This window comes from Nerophis lumbriciformis, linkage group LG03 (assembly GCF_033978685.3).
Source record: "Nerophis lumbriciformis linkage group LG03, RoL_Nlum_v2.1, whole genome shotgun sequence".
In the NCBI taxonomy this organism is placed as follows: domain Eukaryota; kingdom Metazoa; phylum Chordata; class Actinopteri; order Syngnathiformes; family Syngnathidae; genus Nerophis; species Nerophis lumbriciformis.
In genome coordinates, this window is record NC_084550.2 from 27,899,356 (window position 1) to 27,916,688 (window position 17,333).

Sequence of the window (17,333 nt, forward strand, 5' to 3'; positions counted from 1 at the left end):
TTTTGTTTTTCCTATTAAAAAAATGACATAAAACATAAAAAAAAAAAAAAAACTTATGGCACTGGATGGATTTGAAGTTGATCTATAGCAATTAAAGCCTTGTAAGTAAAAACAAATAATAATAATAATATGACTCTTTTTAACACTTTTATGAGTTTGGATCCTCTAAAAAAAATTTGCTCAAAAAATAATAAATGAAAAATATTATTTTTATTATTTATTGACCTATTTAAGGCTCCAATTACTTCACATTAAATACTACACTCTGAACATTTTTTTTGGGGGGGGGGGGTATTTCATATTTGTTGTTTTTCCTATTAAAAAAATGACATAAAACATAAAAAAAAATAAAAAAAACTTATGGCATTGGATGGATTTGAAGTTGATCTATAGCAATTAAAGTCTTGTAAGTAAAAATAAAAAAAATACCAATAATATGACTCTTTAACACTTTTATGAGTTTGGATCCTCTAAAAAAAATTTGCTCAAAAAATATGAAATGAAAAACTTTTTTTTTTATTAATTATTGACCTATTTAAGGCTCCAATTACATCACATTAAATACTACACTCTGAACATTTTTTGGGGGGGGGGGAATATTTCATATTTTTTGTTTTTCCTATATAAAAAAATTACATAAAACATAAAAAAAATATAACTTATGGCATTGGATGGATTTGAAGTTGATCTATAGCAATTAAAGCCTTGTAAGTAAAAACAAATAATAATAATAATATGACTCTTTTTAACACTTTTATGAGTTTGGATCCTCGAAAAAAAAAAATTGCTCAAAAAATAATAAATGAAAAACATTTTTTAAATTAATTATTGACCTATTTATGGCTCCAATTACTTCACGTTAAATACTACACTCTGAACATTTTTGGGGGGGGGGAAATATTTCATATTTTTTGTTTTTCCTATTAAAAAAATGACATAAAACATAAAAAAAAAAAAAAAACTTATGGCACTGGATGGATTTGAAGTTGATCTATAGCAATTAAAGCCTTGTAAGTAAAAACAAATAATAATAATAATATGACTCTTTTTAACACTTTTATGAGTTTGGATCCTCTAAAAAAAATTTGCTCAAAAAATAATAAATGAAAAATATTATTTTTATTATTTATTGACCTATTTAAGGCTCCAATTACTTCACATTAAATACTACACTCTGAACATTTTTTTGGGGGGGGGGGGGGGGGGGGGGGGGGTATTTCATATTTGTTGTTTTTCCTATTAAAAAAATGACATAAAACATTAAAAAAAATAAAACTTATGGCATTGGATGGATTTGAAGTTGATCTATAGCAATTAAAGCCTTGTAAGTAAAAATAAAAAAATACCAATAATATGACTCTTTAACACTTTTATGAGTTTGGATCCTCTAAAAAAATGTGCTCAAAAAATAATAAATGAAAAACATTTTTTTTTATTAATTATTGACCTATTTAAGGCTCCAATTACATCACATTAAATACTACACTCTGAACATTTTTTTGGGGGGGAAATATTTCATATTTTTTGTTTTTCCTATATAAAAAAATGACATAAAACATTAAAAAAATAAAACTTATGGCATTGGATGGATTTGAAGTTGATCTATAGCAATTAAAGCCTTGTAAGTAAAAACAAATAATAATAATAATAATAATATGACTCTTTTTAACACTTTTATGAGTTTGGATCCTCTAAAAAAAATTTGCTCAAAAAATAATAAATGAAAAACTTTTTTTTTTTATTAATTATTGACCTATTTAAGGCTCCAATTACTTCACATTAAATACTACACTCTGAACATTTTTTGGGGGGGGAAATATTTCATATTTTTTGTTTTTCCTATATAAAGAAATGACATAAAACATTAAAAAAAATAAAACTTATGGCATTGGATGGATTTGAAGTTGATTTATAACATTTAAAGCCTTGTAAGTAAAAAAACAAAACAAATAATAATAATAATATGACTCTTTTTAACACTTTTATGAGTTTGGATCCTCGAAAAAAAAAAATTGCTCAAAAAATAATAAATGAAAAACATTTTTTAAATTAATTATTGACCTATTTATGGCTCCAATTACTTCACGTTAAATACTACACTCTGAACATTTTTTGGGGGGGAAATATTTCATATTTTTTGTTTTTCCTATATAAAAAAATTACATAAAACATAAAAAAAAATAAAACTTATGGCATTGGATGGATTTGAAGTTGATCTATAGCAATTAAAGCCTTGTAAGTAAAAACAAATAATAATAATAATATGACTCTTTTTAACACTTTTATGAGTTTGGATCCTCTAAAAAAAATTTGCTCAAAAAATAAATGAAAAACTTTTTTTTTTTATTAATTATTGACCTATTTAAGGCTCCAATTACTTCACATTAAATACTACACTCTGAACATTTTTTGGGGGGGGAAATATTTCATATTTTTTGTTTTTCCTATATAAAGAAATTTCATAAAAGATAAAAAAAATAAAACTTATGGCATTGGATGGATTTGAAGTTGATCTATAGCAATTAAAGCCTTGTAAGTAAAAATAAAAAAATACCAATAATATGACTCTTTAACACGTTTATGAGTTTGGATCCTCTAAAAAAAATTTGCTCAAAAAATAATAAATGAAAAACTTTTTTTTTTATTAATTATTGACCTATTTAAGGCTCCAATTACATCACATTAAATACTACACTCTGAACATTTTTTGGGGGGGGAAATATTTCATATTTTTTGTTTTTCCTATATAAAAAAATGACATAAAACATTAAAAAAATAAAACTTATGGCATTGGATGGATTTGAAGTTGATTTATAGCAATTAAAGCCTTGTAAGTAAAACAATAATAATAATAATATGACTCTTTTTAACACTTTTATGAGTTTGGATCCTCTAAAAAAAATTTGCTCAAAAAATAATAAATGAAAAACATTTTTTTAATTAATTATTGACCTATTTAAGGCTCCAATTACTTCACGTTAAATAGTACACTCTGAAAATTTTTGGGTGGGAGAAATATTTCATATTTTTTGTTTTTCCTATTAAAAAAATGACATAAAACATAAAAAAAACACTTATGGCATTGGATGGATTTGAAGTTGATCTATAGCTATTAAAGACTTGTAAGTAAAAAAATAATAATAATAATAATATGACTCTTTTTAACACTTTTATGAGTTTGGATCCTCGAAAAAAAAATTTGCTCAAAAAATAAATGAAAAACTTTTTTTTATTAATTATTGACCTATTTAAGGCTCCAATTACATCACATTAAATACTATACTCTGAACATTTTTTGGGGGGGGAATATTTCATATTTTTTGTTTTTCCTATTAAAAAAATGACATAAAACATAAAAAAAATAAAACTTATGGCATTGGATGGATTTGAAGTTGATCTATAGCATTTAAAGCCTTGTAAGTAAAAAAAAAATAATAATAATAATAATATGACTCTTTTTAACACTTTTATGAGTTTGGATCCTCGAAAAAAAAATTTGCTCAAAAAATAATAAATGAAAAACATTTTTAAAATTAATTATTGACCTATTTAAGGCTCCAATTACTTCACATTAAATACTACACTCTGAACATTTTTGGGGGGGGGAATATTTTATACTTTTTGTTTTTCCTATTAAAAAAAGGATTTTCTTCATGGAAAAAAGGGCATAAAACATAAACAAATAAAACGTATGGCATTGGATGGATTTGAAGTTGATCTATAGCTATTAATAAATGATAATAAATGATAAATTAAAGCCTCAAAAGTAAAAAATAATAATATGACTCTTTTTAACACATTTATGAGTTTGGATCCTCTAAAAAAAAATTTGCTCAAAAAATAATAAATGAAAAACATTTTTTAAATTAATTATTGACCTATTTAAGGCTCCAATTACTTCACATTAAATACTACACTCTGAACATTTTTTGGGGGGGGAATATTTTATACTTTTTGTTTTTCCTATTAAAAAAAGGATTTTCTTCATGGAAAAAAGGGCATAAAACATAAACAAATAAAACGTATGGCATTGGATGGATTTGAAGTTGATCTATAGCTATTAAAGCCTTGAAAGTAAAAAAATAAAAAAAAATATTAATCTGACTCTTTTTAACACTTTTATGAGTTTGGATCCTCGAGATTTTTTTTTTGCTCAAAAAATAATTTATGAAAAACATTTTTTAAATTTATTATTGATCGATTTAACCTGATTTAAATAATTAGACAGCACTATGATATTATTAAATGAATGACATTGAACCTGTTTATTGTAGATGTTGCTGTACTTGCTGAGGTGTTTGTCTCTGCAGCCTGCCCAGCCCAACAATATCACCACTGGCTCCTTCCTTCCCCGCCAGTGTGCCTCTGACCAGAAGAAAAGTATAACATGAGTTTATTTCTCACACATTAATTAATGTCAACAAAGTGACAGCTATTATTAGCATGTGCATGCTAGCGGCGTGGCGCTCACCTGACGTTTCCGCATCCGGAAACACGATATTGTAGTCAATGTCGTCGCCCGCCATTTTAACACGCTGAAGACGACGTGGTGTGGTCTATTAAGCCATAAATAAAATAATATATTACTACAGCGCGGTGTGTCAGAAGACTGAAATTAAAAAAGTGGAGGACCGTTCGACGCTCTCTTACCGGAAGTGACCATCTCTCTCTCTCTCTCTCTCTCTCTCTCTCTCCCGCCATATGTTGACTCTACAATGCTGCCCCCTGCAGGATAGGGGGAGTCAATAATCATAATAATAATAATAACAACCTCAAAGTGCTACAATGCATTTAAAAAATAATAATAAAAAAATAAAAGGCAAAACAACAACGCTAAAAACACAAATAGCTGCCCCCAACACGTAAAACAAATAGTAAAAATACAATAAAAACTAGAACAGCGTAATAGCTAGAACCATAGACATGTTCTAAGGCAGGGGTCACCAGGTCGCCCGTAAGGACCAGATGAGTCGCCCGCTGGCCTGTTCTAAAAATAGCTCAAATAGCAGCACTTACCAGTGAGCTGCCTCTATCTTTTTAATTTTATTTATTTACTAGCAAGCTGGTCTCGCTTTCTTCGACATTTTTTATTCTAAGAGAGACAAAACTTAAATAGAATTTGAAAATCCAAGAAAATATTTTAAAGACTTGGTCTTAACTTGTTTAAATACATTCATTTATTTTTTTACTTTGCTTCCTATAACTTTCAGAAAGACAATTTTAGAGAAAAAATACAACCTTAAAAATTATTTTAGGATTTTTAAACACATAAACCTTTTTACCTTTTAAATTCCTTCCTCTTCTTTCCTGACAATTTAAATCAAGGTTCAAGTCAATTATTTTTTTTATTGTAAAGAATAATAAATACATTTTAATTTAATTCTTCATTTTAGCTTCTGTTTTTTCGACAAAGAATATTTGTGAAATATTTCTTCAAACTTATTATGATTAAAATTCAAAAAAATTATTCTGGCAAATCTAGAAAATCTGTAGAATCAAATTTAAATCTTAATTCAAAGTCTTTTGAATTTCTTTTAAAATTTTTGTTCTGGAAAATCTAGAAGAAATAATGATTTGTCTTTGTTAGAAATATAGCTTGGTCCAATTTGTTATATATTCTAACAAAGTGCAGATTGGATTTTAACCTATTTAAAACATGTCATCAAAATTCTAAAATTAATCTTAATCGGCAAAAATTACTAATGATGTTCCATAAATTCTTTTTTTAATTTTTTCAAAAAGATTAGAATTTTTCGGTTGAACTTTGAATTTTAAAGAGTCGAAATTGAAGATAAACTATGTTTCAAAATTTAATTAGAATTTTTTTCGTGTTTTCTCCTCTTTTATACCGTTCAATTAAGTGTTTTTTTCATCATTTATTCTCTACAAAAAACCTTCCGTAAAAGGAAAAAAAATGTATGACGGAATGACAGACAGAAATACTCATTTATATATATATATATATATATATATATATATATATATATATATATATATATATATATATATATGTATATATATATATATATATATATATATATATATGTATATATATATATATATATATATATATATATGTAACCTATTTTTATGGGCTTTCCTCTTGGTGATGTTAAGTTCCTGTTATACGCTGTCATACAGTATATGCCTTGAGCTCTTATTTTGAAGGCGCTAAGAGCGGAAGTGAGGTCACGTTGTTCCCTGTAGCTATAGTCCAGCGGGTCCTCGCCTTTATTCCACATAGCAGCAGTAAGATGAAATAAGTCTTCATGCTTTCTGACAAGACGACGCTCCGCCGTTGCTAGCTGCGGCTAACTGAGATGAAGCTAACCGACTCTCCTAACTTTACCGTAATTAGAGTCTTTCTTTTGCGGGACCTTGATCCCACCGCTGCCACCAATGTAACCGAGGGTTTATATATGTCGCCTATACGGTATGAAACTACAAAATAATAAACACGGAATCTCCAGTTTACACGAGGACCCTTTATTTACCTTCTTTTCAAAACCTTCGCTCCACTCCAACAACGTGACCTCACTTCAGCTCTTAGCGCCTTCAAAATAAGAGCTCAAGGCATATACTGTATGACAGCGTATAACAGGAACTTAACATCACCAAGAGGAAAGCCCATAAAAATAGGTTACATATATATATATATATATATATATATATATATATATATATATATATATATAAACACTTAAAATGTAAAGTGTTTTTTGTGTTTAATATAAATGAACTCTGACCTAGTATAGTTCAAAGGTCAGTATTGTGCGCATGACCAAAACGTAGCGTTTGTTGCGCTCTTACAGACAAGCTAACGTTAGCGGACGCAGCGAATATGAGGAGAAGAGTTACCCCAAAAAATGTCAGAAAAAGGAAAGAAAACATATCATTTTCCCGACGAATGGGAGGTAATTGGCTATTTCTGGCAAGTAGCTCTTGGTTTCAAAAAGGTTGATGACCCCTGCTCTAAGGGTACGCGGCATGGAGCGCTACTGCCTAATGGCGCTGACGAGACGCGGGGCCGCCATCTTGGAGTGGTGATCCGCTCCACTCAGTGAAATTCATTTGGCAGGAGCAATGAACTGTCAGCGCAATTAATTCATCTTACCTCACTGAATACCACTGATTTTCACCCGCTTTTTTTTCATACGTGTAGCTATGATAAAGGACATATGTTTTATTATCCATAGTTTGCTTAACAGTGATAGAATATTCTTATATGCTATAAATGACCAGATCAAAACTGGGAATATAATCCCAGAGAAGGGGGGAAAAAAACGCTCAGCTATTTTTAAATTGAAGAAACAATATGATGAGGTTATATATACATGCTACATAAACAATGTATGAATATGTTAGATATCTATATATCTTATAGACTGTATCTCTGTTGCTGCAGCAGCAGTTTATTCTGTCTTGACACTTTGTATTGATATTTTGTATTACATTTTTCCCTTAAATGATCATGTTTACAGTATACTTTTGACCCAGCAGATTTGCTCACATTTTCAGTAGACCCATAATAAATTCATAAAAAAAGCAAACTTCATGAATGTTTTTTTTTTGTGACCAACAAGTATGTGCTCCAATCACAAAAAATAAGAGTTGTAGAAATGATTGTAAAGTCAAGACAGCCATGACATTATGTTCTTTACAAGTGTACGTAAACTTTTGACCTGGACTGTACATATCCTCTATTTATGGGTGTCCAAAGTGCGGCCCAAGGGACATTTGTGCCCTGCAACTAATTTTGTACTAGTCCGCGACATATTTTTAAAGTATTACAAAAAAAATCATTAAACTGTGGACTAAAAGAGCAAACCAATGTAATGTAAGGAGAGTTTTTTATTACATTTAACTTGTCGGCAGATCATGTGTCTAATATGACAATATAGTACTCTGGCGGAATCTAGTGGTTGAGGGTTCAAATTACACCTCTAAAAGGATTTGGACATATTTCAAAGGGAAATACTTGGATTCATTTGGTTTTCATGGAAAAAGTATGATAAAATAACAGGTTTACTGTAAGTTGAAAAATGGCCGTTATAAAGGGAGTCAATAGGAGACAAAAGGGTCCTAGGGCCTATAGTGTACGCTTACTGTATTGCTCGTACTAAAAACAACATGGCAAAGAACGGACTATGCGAATATTGAAATTAATTGCTTTACAACTCCTGTGACCATTTTTAAAATGAAAATTATGTTGCATGTCATTATCTTCAAAAGTATTAAAAAAAAAAAAAAAAAGACCCAAAAATATCCTGGATCATCCAGAGGGTTACAACTGTCATAAAAATAATAAAAGCTTATAATTGACTGATATATTTGAAGTTGATCTAGGGATTCAAGCATTGAAAATAAAACTAATACAGTACATATTAATATATGATTTTTTGTTTGTTTTGCTCAACAAATAATTAATCAAAAACGTTTTTTAAATTAATTATTGACCTATTTAAGGCTCCAATTACTTTACATAAAATATTCACTTTGAAAATCTTTAATGGGGGAAAATATTTCATATTTTTTGTTTTTCCTATTAAAAAAAATGATTTTCTTTGCAGAAAAAAGGGCAAAAAACATTTGAAAAATAAAACTTATGGCATTGGATGGATTTGAAGTTGATCTATAGCTATTAAAGCCTTGAAAGTAAAAATAAAAATATGACTCTTTTTAACACTTTTATGAGTTTGGATCCTCGAGATTTTTTTTTTTTTTGCTCAAAAAATAATTAATGAAAAACATTTTTTAAATTAATTATTGACCCATTTAAGGCTCCAATTACTTCACATTAAATATTACACTCTGAAATTTTTTTGGGGTGGAAAATATTTTTTATTTTTTGTTTTTCCTATTAAAAAAAGGACATAAAACATAAACAAATAAAACTTATGGCATTGGATGGATTTGAAGTTGATCTATAGCTATTAAAGCCTTGAAAGTAAAATAAATAAATAATAATAATAATAATGTGACTCTTTTTAACACTTTTATGTGTTTGGGTCCTCGAGATTTTTTTTTTTGCTCAAAAAATAATTAATGAAAAACATTTTTTAAATTAATTATTGACCTATTTAAGGCTCCAATTACTTCACATTAAATACTACACTCTGAACATTTTTGGGGTGGAAAATATTTTATATTTTTTGTTTTTCCTATTAAAAAAAATGATTTCTTCACGGAAAAAAAAGAGCAAAAAACATACAAAAATAAAACTTATGGAATTGGATGGATTTGAAGTTTATCTATAGCTATTAAAGCCTTTAAAGTAAAAAATAAAATAAAATAATATGACTCTTTTTAACACTTTTATAAGTTTGGATCCTCAAAAAAAAATTTTTGCTCAAAAAATTATTAATGAAAAACATTTTTTTAAATTATTGCCCTATTTAAGGCTCCAATTACGTCACATGAAATATTCCACTCTGAACATTTTTTGGGGGGAAAATATTTTTTACTTTTTGTTTGTCCTATTAAAAAAGATATTTTCTTCACGGAAAAAAGGGCATAAAACATAAACAAATAAAACTTATGGCATTGGATGGATTTGAAGTTGATCTATAGCTATTAAAGCCTTGAAAGTAAATAAAATAAAAATACAAATTATGACTCTTTTTAACACTTTTATGAGTTTGGATCCTCAAGATTATTTTTTTTTGCTCAAAAAATAATTAATCAAAAACGTTATTTTAATTAATTATTGACCTATTTAAGGCTCCAATTACTTTACATTAAATACTACACTCGGAACATTTTTGGGGTGGAAATATTTTATTTTTTGTTTTTCCTATAAAAAAATTATTTTCTTCGTGGAAAAAAGGGTATAAAATATGGCACTTGATGGCTTTGAAGTTGATCTATAACTATTTAAGCGTTGAAAGTAAAAATACAAATAAAAAAAACACCTTTTTAACACTTTAATGACAGAGACCCTTTTTGGGTCCCCGGGACCTTAAAGGTTCACCCAAACTGAGGGAAGCCCTACTGAGGGAAGCCCTAAGGTCTTCGTTTGTGTGCAGCCCTCGTGGGGGAAAAAGTTTGGACACCCCTGCTCTTACCGCTTGCCGGCCCACACCAGCGCCATCTTCTGCACGTGGGCCTTGGAGGACTTGGAGAAGGTGCTCTTGACTATGTTCAGAGGGGCCGCCTTGCCGCTGAGGTAGATCTTGTTGAGGGAGTCGGGGAGCCACGCCCGCTCCTCGCCGCTGGCGTCGGCGTCCGCCTGCTGCACGGTGGTGCAGGAGTAGGCGAAGATGTAGCCAGTCATGAAGGCATCGAACCCTGCTCGGTGGGAACCTGACTCCACCTTCTTGTCGCATCTTCCGGTCTTTCTTGGGGATTCCGTGGTGTCCTCGCACACTTTGAGGTCTCCTTTCATGGCGTCTCCATTCATGTCTTCTTCTCCATCATGCAGAGTTTTCATGTCTTCTTCTCCATCATGCAGAGTTTTCATGTCTTTTTCTCCATCATGCAGAGTTTTCATGTCTTCTTCTCCATCATGCAGAGTTTTCATGTCTTCTTCTCCATCATGCAGCGTTTTCATGTCTTCTTCTCCATCATGCAGAGTTTTCATGTCTTCTCCATCATGCAGACTTTTCATATCTTCTCCATCATGCAGAGTTTTCATGTCTTCTCCATCATGCAGTGGTGTGTTTGTGCCTGGGGTCTCCTCCTTATGGTTGTCAATCATCTTCCCAAGGTCCAAGTCCATGTGAGGCTTTTTGTCTGGAGGAGCACCTTCCAGCGCTGCAGGGTCTTCTTCCTCTTCTCCTCCTTTCTTCTTCTTGCGATGCCGCTTCCTCTTTTTCCTCTTCTCCGTCCTGGAATTATCGTCTTGGAGAATGATGAGGTCTGTGTCGTGGGACAAAGGACACTTGGTGCCTTTTGGACACCAACCGAACGCCTGCCGGACAAACCAAAACATGGGATAAAGGGTGAGGACAAGACTATTGCTGCAATGCAATTGACCAGGTTTAACTTACTATTATTATTATTTTATTTTTAATTTTTATCATGTTATATTTTTCAAAATTTGTCATAATTTTTTTAATTCTTATTATTTTTAATTATTATTGTTTTATTGTCATTATTATTTTATTTGTTCAATTAAAAAATAAAAATAAAAACATTTATTTATAATATAATATGTATTTTATTTTTATCATGTTATATTTGTCATTATTTTTTAATGTTTTAGTATTATTGTTTTATTGCCATTATTATTTTAATTGTTTAATAAAATAAAAAATGCATTTATAATATAATATGTATTTAATTTTTATTATGTTATATTTTTCATTATTTTTTACATTTTTTATTATTTTTTATTGTTATTATTTTAATTGTTTAATAAAATAAATACAATAATTTTTTAAATGTATAATACAATATGCATTTTATTTTATCGCGATATATTTTTCATAATTTTTTTAATTTTTATTATTTTTACTTATTGTTGTTTTATTGTAATTATTATTTTAATTGTTTAAATTAAAAAAAAAGTATTTATAATAGAGTAGAATATATTTTAATTGTCATTGTTCAACGAAATTGTAAGCAAAACTAATTTATATGTATACAATATGTATTTTATTTTTATCATGTTATATTTGTCATCATTTTTTGTTTTTTATTATTATTGTTTTATTGTTATTATTATTATTTTAATTGTTTAATAAAATAAAATAAAATAAAATAAATGTATTTATTATATAATATGTAGTTTATTTTTATCATGTTAATCATGTTATATTTTTCATTATTTTTCATTATTATTGTTTTATTGTCATTATTATTATTTTAATTGTTTAATAAAATAAAAAATATAAAAAAACTTATTTATAATATAATATGTATTTTATTTTTAACATGTTTATCAGGTTACATTTTTCATTATTATTGTTTTAATGTCATTATTATTATTTTAATTGTTTAATAAAAAAATGTATTTATTTATTTATAATATAATATACATTTTATTTTTATCATGTTTTTCATGTTATATTTGTCATTATTTTTCATGATTATTTTTCATTATTATTGTTTTATTGTCATTAGTATTATTTTAATTGTTTAATTAAAAAAATATTTATAATTTAATGTGTATTTTATTTTTATCATGTTATATTTTTCTTTTTTTGTTTAATGTGTATTATTTTTCATTATTATTGTTTTATTGTCATTACTTTTATTTTAATTGTTTAAAGGGGAACATTATCACCAGACCTATGTAAGCGTCAATATATACCTTGATGTTGCAGAAAAAAGACCATATATTTTTTTAACCGATTTCCGAACTCTAAATGGGTGAATTTTGGCGAATTAAACGCCTTTCTATTATTCGCTATCGGAGCAATGACGTCACAACGTGGCGTCACATCGGGAAGCAATCCGCCATTTTCTCAAACACCGAGTCAAATCAGCTCTGTTATTTTCCGTTTTTTCGACTGTTTTCCATACCTTGGAGACATCATGCCTCGTCGGTGTGTTGTCGGAGGGTGTAACAACACGAACAGGGACGGATTCAAGTTGCACCAGTGGCCCAAATATGCGAAAGTGGCAAGAAATTGGACGTTTGTTCCGCACACTTTACCGACGAAAGCTATGCTACGACAGAGATGGCAAGAATGTGTGGATATCCTGCGACACTCAAAGCAGATGCATTTCCAACCATAAAGTCAAAGAAATCTGCCACCAGACCCCCATTGAATCTGCCGGAGTGTGTGAGCAATTCAGGGACAAAGGCCCTCGGTAGCACGGCAAGCAATGGCGAGCTAAACCCCCTGGATGTCTTGGCTCACACCGTCCCTTATGCCACCGAAGATGATCAAGAGAAGAATATCGACCCTAGCTTCCCTGGCCTGCTGACATCAACTCCAAAACTGGACAGATCAGCTTTCAGGAAAAGAGCGCGGATGAGGGTATGTCTACAGAATATATTAATTGATGAAAATTGGGCTGTCTGCACTCTCAAAGTGCATGTTGTTGCCAAATGTATTTCATATGCTGTAAACCTAGTTCATAGTTGTTAGTTTCCTTTAATGCCAAACAAACACATATCAATCGTTGGTTAGAAGGCGATCGCCGAATTCGTCCTCGCTTTCTCCCGTGTCGCTGGCTGTCGTGTCGTTTTCGTCGGTTTCGCTTGCATACGGTTCAAACCGATATGGCTCAATAGCTTCAGTTTCTTCTTCAATTTGGTTTTCGCTACCTGCCTCCACACTACAACCATCCGTTTCAATACAGGCGTAATCTGTTGAATCGCTTAAGCCGCTGAAATCCGAGTCTGAATCCGAGCTAATGTCGCTATAGCTTGCTGTTCTATGCGCCATGTTTGTTTGTGTTGGCTTCACTATGTGACGTCACAGGAAAATGGACGGGTGTATATAACAATGGTTAAAATCAGGCACTTTGAAGCTTTTTTTAAGGATATTGCGTGATGGGTAAAATTTTGAAAAAAACTTCGAAAAATATAATAAGCCACTGGGAACTGATTTTTAATGGTTTTAACCATTCTGAAATTGTGATAATGTTCCCCTTTAATAAAATAAAATAAAGAAAATGTATTTATAATATAATATGCATTTTATTTTATCATGTTTTTCATGTTATATTTTTCATTATTATTTTTCAATATTATTGTTTTATTATCATTATTATTATTAGTTTAATTGTTTATTTAAAAAAAAGTATTTATAATATAATAAGTATTTTATTTTTATCATGTTATATTTTTCATTATTTTTTTTCATTATTAATTTTATTGTCATTATTATTATTTTAATTGTTTAATAAAATAAAATAAAGTATTTATAATATAATATGTATTTTATTTTTATCATGTTTATCATGTTATACGTGTCATTATTATTTTTAATTATTATTGTTTTATTGTCATTATTATTATTTTAATTGTTTAATAAAATAAAATAAATTTATTTATAATATAATATGTATTTTATAAAGGGTTTCTGCAGGTATCAACAAATCTAATTTAATTCATTTTTTAATACAAATTAGAATAGATTTACTGCCCATGTCTTACTGCAGATACTTATTAGATATAGTCAAAAGCATACGGTACATAGACACAATTGTACGTATTTGACAATAATAACAGCCATGACATGATGTTCTTTACAAGTGTATGTAAACTTTTGACCACCACTGTACCTGTGCCTTAAAGTCTGGTGCGGCTAATATATGGATTGGGTTATTTAGGGTTATTTTCCCTCAAATGTAGTGGGTGCGGCTTATATACCTGTGCGCTCTTTAGTCCAGAAAATACTGTATATAAAATAAGCAAAGTAAAAATAAAATGGTAAATATTTGTTATAGGATACCTTTAGATGTACATACTGTCATATTTTACTATTGAGTGGATCAACATATATGGCACACGTCATGAAGTGGAGTAGGTAGGACTGCCAAAACCTGAGTCCCAAACTATTTTTGGTAATAGTTCCATTTTGGGCTGAAATATTAAGTGTGTAAACTCACAGAGAAGTTGTGGCAGATGTCAGCCTGCACCTGAGGAGGAGCAACAGTCGGGCAGGCCCTATGGTCCACATAGCGGGACATGGCACCGGCATACTGACAGAACTGGAGGTGGACGTGACGGCCGGTCCCACCGGAGGACTCCTTGCGGCTGTTGTCCAGCTTACTGGAAGGACACGGGGGGGATTTAAATGAGCACTTTCTATGTGGGTCATTAAAAAAACAACAATGTAAACATACTGTCAGGTCCAAACACTGATGACATCTATTAAACAAGACAAGAAGCAAGGAATTAAACAGAGACAGAATTCAATTTAGCTCAATTGAGGAGAAACGTCTGGGCTGTGCTATTGTACAGTGTCCCACCAAGCTCTGACGAAAGATTGTACGCCTCCTCTTTTATTTGAACTTTCCCCGATTACATAGCAACAACTGTTTCTAAAGGGACGTGGGTCGTAAACAGCCGTTGCCCTCGGTCACAAAACAGTTCAAAGAAAAGGTGCCTTTAGGGGGGTCAAGACAAAATCTTCCTGTGGATTACAATACATCAAAGAAACCGACACCCTCATGTCGCTCCCCATTCTACCCAGTGGAGTTTTACAAGCCATTTTGCTTGGTAAGATCAAAGACAGCTTTTGTCCTCTCGCCGGGAACTCGTTGAAACACAAAGTTTTGTGAAAACTTAGATACAATTATTCTGACACATACCATTTCTTGTAGGCATACTCCAGGTAGGAGGCGCTGAGGCGGAGGTCAAACTCTGTCACGTATTTAGTGTCGAAGACACCTGCCGGGAACATCTCCGACAGGTCGGCCGTGAAGGTGGCTAATCGATCTGGAAGATGTGCATAAAAGTTCTAGAAAAATATAAATAATGGTTAAAAAAGTCAGTGATTACTAGGGACTGGTACCTGGGAACACATTCATAACAATATGTAATATGTACAATATACACACTGCAAGTATATATATAATGTAGTAACAGACACCTTCATAACAATATGTAATATGTACAATATACACACTGCAAGTATATATATAATGTAGTAACAGACACCTTCATAACAATATGTAATATGTACAAAAAACAATTATTTATTTACACACACAAAAGTAACTAAAGTTGGTACCGTTGAGTACCGGTACCGATTCCCAGGGACCGGGAATCGGTACCGTCTCAGTTCAGACAAGACCCATCCCCTAATGACACACTTGCGTATTGATTACAACGTGCATCCTAAATGTAGCTTTCATGACCAAATATGAAGGTATTGAAATCACCATGTACAATCGCTAATGCTAATCACTAGCACGTCTATGGCAAATCCAATGTAAATTAGCATCAAGCCAGCACATTTTGAAAACTGGAGCCTTGCTGAGCATTTGAGTTTTTTCCGGAACTGTAAACATGTAATTTGAACTGTATTTATAATATAATATGTATTTTATTTTTATCATGTTATATTTTAAATGTTTTATTTATTTATTATTATTATTGTTTTATTGTCATTATTTTATTTGTTTAATTAAAAAATATATTTATAATATAATATGTACTTTATTTTTATCATGTTATATTTTTCATATTTTTTTTATTTTTATTTATTATTATTTTATTGACATTATTATTATTTTAATTGTTTAATACACTTTTTTATTTATATGTATTTTATTTTTATCATGTTATATTTTTCATTATTTTTATAATTTGTATTTTTTAATTATTATTGTTTTATTGTCATTATTATTATTTTAATTGTTTAATAAAAAAAAATGTATTTATAATATAATATGTATTTTATTTTTATCATGTTATATTTTTCATTATTTTTATAATTTGTATTTTTTTAAGTAATATTGTTTTAAATGGGTTATACTTGTATAGCGCTTTTCTACCTTCAAGGTACTCAAAGTGCTTTGACAGTATTTCCACATTATTTTATTGTCATTATTATTTTTAATTGTTTTATTAAAAAAATATGTATTTATAATATATGTATTTAATTTTTATCATGTTATATTTTTCATTATTTATTTTATTTTTATTTTATTATTATTGTTTTATAGTCATTATTATTATTTTAATTGTTTAATTAAAAAAATAAAAAATATGTTTTTATAATATAATATGTATTTTATTTTTATCATGTAAACGTGTAATTTTAACTGTATATATGTTTGAAACACATCACCATATTGTTATTATTTAAATTGTCATGACTCTTTTTGTTGTTAGTCTTTTTCTCTTCTTTTTTGTTTTTAAACATGTCCAAAATAAATTGTGGAGGGAGGCGCGCTGGCCACACCTCCCTCCACATAAATAATTACAATACTTGCTTTTTTGGCCATTTTGACAATCATTTTTAAATGCTTGTTTGAGCCTGCCAAGACGTTACATGCAACAAAGGTAATGAATATGGCATTGTTTGGTTTTATGTGAATGGAAAACTGGTAGTACCAACAGAATTAGGTCAGAGCCTTTAAAAGTACTGAATTCGGTCCCCATCCCTGGTGAATACACCCTGAAAAATCTGCAAAGGACGCAACATAAAGATGAAAATTAATGCTTCCCTTCAAAAAGAAGGTGGCATCAAAATGTGGGTACAAATGAAACCAAAGGATGAGAATGGATACCATACCTGGTACAGGAAAGCGATGTCAATCAGGCCGTTGTGGAGCACCAAGGGCTTCCTTGCACGCAATAGCTCCGTAAATAAAGCCCGGATATGAACACCCTGGTTGTCTGAGCCTCCCTTTCAATGTAAACATATATTGGTATGCACAACTTAGGAATATACACATGTTTGGTAGATATATACAGTGGTGGTCAA

General features: G+C 29.9%; 1 protein-coding gene across 3 annotated transcripts in view; it reads right to left on the bottom strand.

The window, feature by feature from the left end:
* toe1 (target of EGR1, exonuclease) overlaps window positions 1–17,333 on the bottom strand; it is a 46,183-nt gene that overhangs the window by 17,671 nt on the left and 11,179 nt on the right. For 2 of the 3 annotated variants that reach the window (XR_012050318.1, XR_012050319.1), the window contains exons 5-11: window positions 17,142–17,255; window positions 15,211–15,359; window positions 14,506–14,668; window positions 10,065–10,909; window positions 4,651–4,725; window positions 4,472–4,556; window positions 4,262–4,365 (exon numbers count right to left, since the gene is read on the bottom strand). Coding sequence is in view for 1 of the 3 variants with exons in the window: in XM_061936231.2 (XP_061792215.2) it covers window positions 4,330–4,365; window positions 4,472–4,556; window positions 4,651–4,725; window positions 10,065–10,909; window positions 14,506–14,668; window positions 15,211–15,359; window positions 17,142–17,255 (1,467 nt within the window). In the remaining 2 variants the exon portion in view is untranslated. Of the gene's footprint in view, window positions 1–4,260; window positions 4,366–4,471; window positions 4,557–4,650; window positions 4,726–10,064; window positions 10,910–14,505; window positions 14,669–15,210; window positions 15,360–17,141; window positions 17,256–17,333 lie in introns of those variants that run through there. The other variant, XM_061936231.2, reaches the window with a different exon arrangement.